The sequence below is a fragment of the Stylophora pistillata genome, chromosome 5 (assembly GCF_964205215.1).
Source record: "Stylophora pistillata chromosome 5, jaStyPist1.2, whole genome shotgun sequence".
NCBI lineage: Eukaryota > Metazoa > Cnidaria > Anthozoa > Scleractinia > Pocilloporidae > Stylophora > Stylophora pistillata.
In genome coordinates, this window is record NC_142523.1 from 3561111 (window position 1) to 3570800 (window position 9690).

The following is a 9690-nucleotide window of genomic DNA, read 5'->3' on the forward strand; positions in this document are numbered from 1 at the left end:
TTGTCATTGGCTAGAATCTAGCTATGACGGAAACCCCTAAAAAATTTCCCACTGGCGCGTACACAAGAGATAAACAAATTCTGACATGTAAGCATGGAAAGGGTTTACAAAATCAAACTTTCAGCGATGCATGCTCAAAAGAAGTAGAAATCAGAAAACAACTGGCTTTGCATCTTCTTGTGCATTTCTGCTGCACACTGCTTCCTGCGAATTCTGTTGCCGATAAACTGCGACGAAAGAAAAGCCATAATGTGAAGCGATTATGGTGATCTTAGGATGAACGTGATTCCACCAATGAAAAGTAATTAGGTTATTGCGGACTGCAAATGACTTCCCGTTTTGCAAACTGGACGTTCACGTTTCAACAGGTTTTTAAATTGATGTATCCACGATTTACCGGCAAAATTATAAATGAGAAAGTCGAGCGGAGGAAACGTTTATCAAAAGTTTGAGGCTTGACGAGCCGCCAGGGCGACATTTTGATTTGTTTTCCACGATTTGCTACATTGCAGAAACTTTATTTACAATCTGAAAAGCGTATCTGTCAAATCCAGCGATATGCCCACACGGAATCTGGACGTGACACGATCGCATTCGTCCACGAATATCGAAAATCTTACATCGATTCCCGTTGGGGGAAGCATCACTTTGATAAACTATAACCATACGCAACTGCCGGATGAGTGCACCACGAGCTCGGCGAAAGATCGCGGCTGGGCTTGGGTTGTGTGTGCAGGATCATTTTTCGTCATGTTCATGGTGTATGGAATTCATACGTCGTTCGGTGTTCTTCTTGTGGTGCTACTTGACCATTTCAAAGCAAACAAAGCAAGCACCGGTTAGTATATACACGCGAATTTTTTCTTCAAACACTTACAACGTACATAGTAATTAAGTATTTTATGTCACTAAAAGCTACCATGAGGAGCATTTCAAATAAAGTGGCTATCTCCCTTCGAAGAAATTACAAGCCTTAATACACAACGTTCGATCAAAAAAGCTGTAGGAATGAAAACCATAATTAGAGTTATCTGTCAAAGTAAGCCCTTTCAAATTACGGTTGTAGCAATTTTTAAAACCCACACTTAGAAATGTATTCACATGATTTCCGAATCAGTATTTATACGTCCTTCAAATCACCTCTGCGAATCATTTGCTGAATAAGTGACCTCTCTGCGATAGGACTGATGTAAATATTTTTAGTGCAATGTTCTATCGACGAAACGCAAAAATTATCGAGAACACAGGATAAGTTCGTGTTTCAAGAATGGACTATTGAATTTTTCTATGGCGATAGCGTTTCGCTGTGCTAGCTAGAAATGTACTATATTCTACGAATGCAAAGAGACGCATATCTCGAGTTTCAAATGAAAAGCAACGGTGTAGAATTACCGATTCAGTGCTGACAGCAGAAAGAACGACAGGCTGAAACCGAAAATCGAATGACGATTTTTGAGATATTTGTCAGAAAATTTAGGTTCATTTTGCAGAAAGATCTGAATGTCTTATGCAAATTTTAAAAGCACCCGTGGAGGCCTAGTTCAACACTGCAATTATTCAAGTTCGGGATTATTTACAATAAGGATTTAGAAAAATCTGTGGTCCTTAAAAAAATAGCTGTGCTAATGATAGCAACAGAATACCGCGCAGAAATACCAAACACACAGATATGTCCTAAGCGACATATTTCAGCGTTTGTTTGACTCGTGAATTCCGCCTGGCTTTATTATTGTATTCTGATTTTAACATTAAAACAGTTAATTCGGCTCTTAAAGTAAGAGTTCCTTTTCGTTCTGCGAATAACTATCGAGGAATACGTTCTAGATGTGGAAACAAATTTGTGTTCGGTTTTATCATGATTTTCAAAAATATCATGATTTTCAAAAATATCACTATCGCATAACATAATCATATGCAAATATAAATGACTAAAAAAGTTGTTACCTGCGAGAGTTTATTTAGCGGTCAGTAATAACAATGCTCACCCGTAAAGCCACACGAAAAATTTCTTCAGAGATTGAAAATAAAAAAGTCATCGCGTTATTTAATCACACTACATGGCGCTTATTCGTTAGTTGAAAACAAACTAAAACAAATTCAAAGCGACGAATCGAAACGAAAAAAAGAAGGATATAATACAATCAGTTGGTTATCAGTCTGTGCACATGAACGAGTTTGTTTCCATTGAATTTGTGTTTTAAACGATGTAACAATAATAATAATAATAATAATAATAATAATAATACTAAAACTTTTCCTCGGCACAAAAGCAAACTCTGATTCCTTGATCAATTGTTCGATCCTCTGTGATGAAGTGTTCCATTAATCTGTACATTCGCATGATAAAATTTCCATGTAGGACAAGTACTCCTCTGTGTTCTGAAGGCAGATGTATTGGTTGAATGTTCTAGTAATTAGACCACATGCAGTTGGAAAATTAGAGTAATGTCAGATCTAAAACAGCAGGAAACAGATGCGTGAGTGAAAGAGAAAAAGAAATAAAAGACTCCATTCCTCTGACCCATGATATTCATCACACACATGTTACAATGTTACAAATAAATAACACTTATTTTAAAACTGCTTAAAAGTATAGAGGGTTTCAGCTGCTGCACCTAAAATTAAGGTTAATTAGCTTAATTGACAATTATTTTTCTTTTTCTTTTTTTATCAGTAGAAAATCGGCGTAACTCTTTATAGAAAATCCTAAAACAAATTCTCTTCTCTTACAAAAGTACTGGTTCGGCGTCAACTTAGCAAATTCACAAAGATTAAAGAATGCCGACAGTGCACTCAATCTTAGAGGGGGGGAGGGGGGAGGGGGCGAAGAAAGAAAAATCTCATGACCGTAAGAGCATTATGTTTAAAATAAAAAGAGGTGATTTCGCTCTGCGTGATCTTTTTTCTCTCATTGGTATAATTAAATCTGTATGACAATCCTTTTAGCTCTTAGTAATTACGTCATGCTGCCGTGAATTTCTCTCGCGGGTGACATAAAACAAATTAATTTTATAGAAATTTCCGATCTACCTTAATTGCTTCGTTTACAGGGTGCATTTTGGGCGAATCTTTTACGTAAGGTCTCAGTAATTTACAGTTAATGGCAACCTTTAATTTTCGCTGTTTTTATCTTTTCCATCAATAAATGACGCATTTGAGCCGATGCCGCGAATCTTTTTCGTGACTATAGGAACATGAAAGTTGAAAATAAATAAAATAATCGGGTTTATTATTCCTTTTATGCGCTTCGGTTAAACAACAAGTAGATCTAGATTTCCAGTTAATCTAAGCTAACAAAGAGTCTTTTCTGCTACCATTCGGCGTGCACCTCGTGTTCAGACTTCCGCGCAATGTGCTAGCCACCATATTCATGTTTTTCTCGCTGATTTTTTTGGACTCGCGCAGAAGACTTCGCGAAAAGGAAGGTCTGTTCATAACCTAGAGATTCCTTGCCTCGACATTCATAAATTTTCCGCCTTCTTACAAAGTACGTGCATGTTACAGGAAGTCCACGATTGAAAATGGATATTTCAAACACTATAGCCTATTTGACCGCAATTAACATGACTCCTTATCGTTAATTATATCAGCATTACGAACCAAGTTCATAAAAAATACACCAAAAACTAAGAATGAAACTAGAAAGTTCAACGCAAGGCTTCAACATGCATGGAACTCATGCAAAGTTAGTTTTCTCAAACCAGCTGCGTATATCTTCGTGTCATCTGATAACGGATTTACATTAAAAGTCTGTATACTGTAAGGAAAATAAACAGATTTGTTCCCATCGTTGCGTTTTTAGCCAGCGTAACTAGTTGCTTTGTGGATTTTTTCCCAGGCTGAGCCGAAGAAATCGGCAAAAAGCCGCATAAAGAATCCGTCAGCTCTGCTCCCAATTTTCCCCGATCCATCGCTTTCAATTCATCCCTGTAAATAAACCCTAACATTCGTGTTCTTTACATTTCTTCTGGCAACAGCAAGGAGAATTTGAATTTTGAAGCTTCTTAAATTGATGGTCATATTTTTAAGACCTTTGTATTTGATTTAAGGGTGATGAGGAGAAATTACGAACGTGATGTCATGCGTGTGGCAAAATTTTAATTTTATTTAATCGTCAATAAACATTGTGAGTTCGTAGAGATAAAATTAACAGAACGAAGCTTAATATCACGGAAGCTCTTTGCCTTAGGATTAGGAAAGGCAAAAGTAAAGTCTGTTTACGAGCCTAGTGGCCCATTAGGCCGGTGCTTAACTCCGGTTTCTGTAGCATGAAGCGACTAAGAGTATTTCTACTCCACCCTGGATAGGATGCCAGTCCATCGCAAGGTTACCCCTAGTGTTAAATTGCCGGTACCCATTTATAAACCTGGATGAAAAGAGGCACTGTGAGAGTAAAGTGTCTTGCCTAAGAACACAACACAATGTCCCGGCCGGGGCTCGAACCCAGACCACTCGATCCAGAGTCGAGCGCACTAACCATGAGGCCACCGCGCCTCCTCTAGGATGAGGAAACTTGACACTTTTATCGAAAGACGAACTTTAAGAATTGTTCTCTATACAATAAACATGACGAGATTAACTTTCAGTAGCTAATTTAGGCCACTGTAAACAAATGTTAAAAACATGTTTATGTATCAAAACTAACTGAGATTCTGCTTAATTTTTTCCTCAGCTTGGATTGGTTCAATATCTGTGAATCTCCTCTTCCTCTTTAGCCCCGTCACCAGTTCCCTTGCGGGGCGTTATGGTGTCCGGGTTGTCACGATCGCTGGAGGAATAGTTATGAGTGTTGGACTCTTTCTCAGCTCATACGCGCCCAGTCTTCTATTCTTGTACATCAGCTACGGTCTGCTACTGGGTATCGGAACGAGTCTTTGTGCGACAATGGCACTAATTGTGTCAGCGGACTACTTCGACAAACATCTTTCTTTAGCCACCGGTATTGTTGCGTCAGGAAGCAGTTTTGGAACTGTAATTTTCCCACCTACCCTACAACTCATTGTGCAACGATACGGATGGGAATCTTCTTTTCGAATAATGGGTTTAGGCGGAATAATGATGGCTATCACAGGACTGGTTTACAGATCCGTGAACAGACAAAATCATGTGCCTCTCGGCGCTGAAAGAAATCAGTGCTTTGATATGTCAGTGTTAAATAATCGAGGCTTTGTGCTATGGACGGTTGCTACTACTATCGCAGGGTTTGGTTATTTTATACCGCATTTTTTCCTAGTAAGTCTTTTTAACAAGGAGATCATGGACTCGAAATTCTTACACTGAAGAAGACCGTATAAATTATCATGCAAATAATCGAGGACAAACAACGTGTTTGGCTACGAAAAGTCCCTCCTTTCGGAGAAGTCTGTCGCGCGAGTCAAAAATAAAAATCGGCCAAAAAATGAGAATAGAAAAAATAATTGATACAGATTTCCGGGAGCGAGGGCCTTTTCCCTTAGTTACGGGTGGGGAAAAGGCCCTGGGAACGAGTTTGGGAGGGAGGTGCATGGGATGAACGCGCCGCACCTCACTCCCAGATTTCCGTTCCGCGCGGTGCGTTAAAAATTAATTTATGTTTTTTTTTTGGCTGGCGTAACACACTTGGCCGAAAAGGAGGACCTCTCGTTGTCTAAAAATCTAGTTGTTTTAAAAACCATTTCATGTTTAATTTGGATATATCAACAAAGTTGAAATGGTAAATTGGCCACCGTAACAATTACAAAAGCTGACGTTTCGAGCGTTAGCCCTTCGTCGGAGCGAAGGGCTAACGCTCCGACGAAGAGCTAACGCTCGAAACGTCAGCATTTGTAATCGTTACAGTGGCCAATTTACCATTTCAAATTTGTTGATATATCCAAATTTTTTCGTTACTCCCACCGACGCAGCCCCAAACAGTTTCTTTCGAAACTATCAGCCTTTATTCATTTCATGTTTAGCCGTCGTTTAAAAGTATCTAACGAAAAGACGGGCTCACGTTTCTCTAACGACCTCACGCCGTTAAGCTGCTTTCTTTGTTCATCATCTATCACGGAATAGCCATGGATAGCGTAGCCAATCAGATTGCAAGTTTGTGATAGAACGCTTGTCGTCCGAGAGATTATAGTTGATGTAATACTTTTACACTTATGCTTAAAATTTAAGTCCATAGACCTATAAGGTAGAAACTCGATACAGAAAGTTTGACGTGACCATCTCGAAAATGCATTGCATGGAAAGGAGAACAATTACCGCGGAATTTATAGATTGTTTTTCTTTTTCGTTAGGTGCGACATTCTGAAGACCTGGGAATACCGCTGTCCCAAGGCAGCTGGCTCATTTCCTATCTCGGAATCTCTTCGGCTCTCGGTCGGTTGCTCTTCGGGCGAATCTCGGATGCGTGTTCTTTTAAAAACATTCATATATACCGTTCATGCATGTTCTTATCTGGGTTAGCCTCGGTATTATGTCCCTTAGCAAGTTCCTATTGGGCCCTTGTCGTGTATGTTGTGGTGCTGGGCATTCTGGATGGTTCCTATATCGGACTCATGTCCATTGTGACCCTGGACATTGTGGGGGTGCACAAAATTGCCCCTGCCTGGGGAATCTTGTTTTTCTGCCAGTCCTTCACTTATTTATTAGGCCCTCCAACAGCAGGTAACGTTAATACTTAGATCTCCCTTATTATTTTTTCCCATTCCTTAAAGATTATTCACAATTTGGTAGTTGTTTTTCCATGAATATCTCGAGATATAGAAGCCCCTTTGCTCACTGCTTGAATGCGGTGTTACTGAGCTAATATCAAGATCAACATGACATCTCGTTGATGTTCATCTGATAAACTATTACAAATTTATCAAACATATACCCCATAGTTGAGGTAGGACCATTGGAGAACTTTTAGAAGAACCCTGGGTGGAAGAACGAGAATAACCAATGAACACAGCCCACCACACACCATACTAAGTCATGGGATCGAACCCAGGTCATATCGGAATCGACTTCGAATGTGCTAGAAATCGATTCAAGTATGGACACCACCAGTTTGAATTCTGCTTAGCACCCTGGCCACTTGCCTGTGACATTATTGAGTTTCGTTCCTCTTTTTCACCTCCAAGTGATTTCTTTGAATTTCTTTGCGATAACCTAAGCAAAAACTGTTTTTAACAGCGCGTTGCAGCTTTGTGTGTGCAGTCACGTCAGTGAATTTTTTTTCGATGGCCACACACAGTGGAATTCTAAACACAATTGGACGATCAGGTTATTATTATTTAGCTAGAATTTCAAAATGGCTTGATGCGAGAAAACAATTGATATTCTCTTGTTTGATGTTTATGAATACGTCCAATTGTCAGAAATGAACGATGTCCGGTTTCTAGAGGATACTTCTTCTTTGAAATTTTCTATCTGTATCGATAAAAAAATCTTGCCGTTGTAATTTCCAGGACACCCTGTCAACTCTTCTCAAGGCGCGATTGATCTTGAAACAATTACTAATCTAGGCGTGTGTAGGGCACTGGTCGAGAGGCCTGGGTACGAGCCCTGAACGGGAACATGAATAGGGGGTAATTTTGCGATGGACTGGCATCCTCTCGTGTTGGGGGGGGGGGGGGGAGGGAAGTTCTAATGCTCCTAGACGCCTCATGCTATGGAAGCCGGGCTGGGTGGGGCTTTTGGTTCGACCACAGGTACGTACGAAATAAATTCTTAGCGGGAAAAAATGTCATTTCTATTTTCAGGTTTCATGTACGACCATCTAAAAACGTTTAAACCTGTTTTTTATTTGGCTGCTGGACCCATGATTTTTGGCGCGTTTCTATTGCTCTTCGCCGCTCTCTGTAAGTCAAACCAGACTTCTCTCGGCCGGCAGGACGTCATTAGTCTGGTGTCTTCTCCTAAACACTGCGATGGATTGGACTCAAGCTGTCGACGCTGTTCTTGTCCTCCGAAAATCGTGTTAACCCCACCGGGAGACGAAAGATCTTTGTTAGTTGTGGAGAGATTGACGGTCATATGATTGTTTAGAACTGAGAATAATTGCCTTAACCCTACAACTCCCAAGATCTGATTGTTAATTCTCCCCTCTGGTCGCTATACATTTCCTTGTAAATTAGTTTCGAGAATTTGGCGTTAGATCAAGATAGCAACTTCTACCTGATAATTTTGAGTATTCCCATCACCGTAAATCCTTTATTAAGCTCCCCGGGGGCTTATTACTTCCAATCACTTTTGATGGGGAGGGGGGCTTAATAGAGATGGGGGCTTAAAAGAGAGGGAGGGCTTATTTAATTTAGCGAGACGCATCACCTGTAGCAAAAATACCGTGGTATGGGGCAGAGTAGACTTACACGTTGTACAATTAAAGTCACTGTCAAAAGTATTTAATTTACTTGTCGGAGCCTAAAAGTAACAAAAACAAAATTGTTATACTTCAAAAATGTGCTTTCGGTCTCATGTTCTTCGGCAATTTTTACTTGAACTTCCAGCCTGAATAAATCATAACTGATCAGTCCACGTTAAACGTTAATTTTTTTGTCAAGAATAAGGATTGGGGGAGGGGGGCTTAATAGAGAGGGGGACTTATGAACTTTCCTCCTCTGAAAAGGGGCCGGGGGCTTATTAGAGAGGGGGGGCTTATCTGAGAGGGGGGCTTATTTGAGAGGGGGGCTTATTTGAGAGGGGGGCTTATTTGAGAGGGGGGCTTATTTGAGAGGGGGACTTAATAGAGGATTTACGGTGCCTCTCTGTTCCATAATGTATGGATTTTATAAGGAGAAGATGGATGTTAATCACTTCTGGGAGTTTAAGGGTTAAAGCACTGATCAATGCAAAGGCTTTGGCTCAATGAAATTTTGACTTGACCGCGTTGAAGTGAATTTTGAATTCTGTAATAAAATTTTGTTTGGTTTAACAATGTACGTCGTGATTTGGCAACCATCTTGAGTAGCCTTCATTGTTGAAATTTGAATTAGTAATGATCTACTTCCGGTTGACTAAGAATTTATAAGCATCAGATCGCAACTTCCCTTAAATAGAAGGGGTAAACTATTACCTGAAAAGGCCTAAAACCTGATTAAAATGCCTATGAAATTGATAACATCCTTCCGTAATCTTGGCCTGTGATTTCCCTGTGGCATTCTTTCACCCTTACTCACCCCACTTTGACCAGTTTTTGAGCCAAAATTCGGAAGGAGATTTGAATGTCACGAGTCATTCTTATCTACTGGCTGAATATTTGCTGATAGATGCCGTGATTCCACGTATAAAAGCGAGAAGTCACTTTACAATTCTTCCATTCTCGCTTCATTTGGATGGGGACTTGCGCCGCTCCTGTGCGCGGCATGTTCTCCGTTCCGATGCATGTCCAGCTTTTTTTTTTTAATGAGCCTTTAAGGGGGATCGGGCTGTTATGGAAATTTTTCAGTAGACAAAATCACACTGTTCGTGTCATCCTGCTTTTTTACATATCTAAATAGACCACTTTCACATGAACAGCACGAGATCATGATAAGAGAAATTATCTCTAGAATGAAAAAGAAATCGATTGAAATAGGAATGATTTTACCAAGGAAGTCGGAAGTCTTTGGAAAATGTCCACCATTATGAACTCTTCCACTTTGCAGCCTCAAGTTATGGGGCACTAAGAACCGGAAACTCGGGTCAGAAAATGAAAAGGCCCGTCTTCGATCTCCTTTCATTTTGGTTGAGTGATGCACT

At 40.1% G+C, this 9690-nt stretch overlaps 1 protein-coding gene across 2 annotated transcripts; it reads left to right on the forward strand.

The window, feature by feature from the left end:
• The first annotated feature begins 45 nt into the window (after positions 1-45).
• LOC111335642 (monocarboxylate transporter 13) lies at positions 46-8550 on the forward strand. 2 transcript variants are annotated; one of them, XM_022941623.2, is made up of 4 exons: positions 46-838; positions 4673-5232; positions 6261-6630; positions 7713-8550. In XM_022941623.2, exons 1-4 carry the CDS (start codon positions 559-561, stop codon positions 7988-7990), a joined length of 1488 nt encoding a protein of 495 aa, XP_022797358.1. In that variant the 5' UTR covers positions 46-558; the 3' UTR covers positions 7991-8550. The 2 variants fall into 2 exon arrangements, with proteins under 2 accessions (XP_022797358.1, XP_022797359.1); XM_022941624.2 differs by having other exon boundaries at positions 47-838; positions 6261-6342.
• Positions 8551-9690: the final 1140 nt, after the last annotated feature.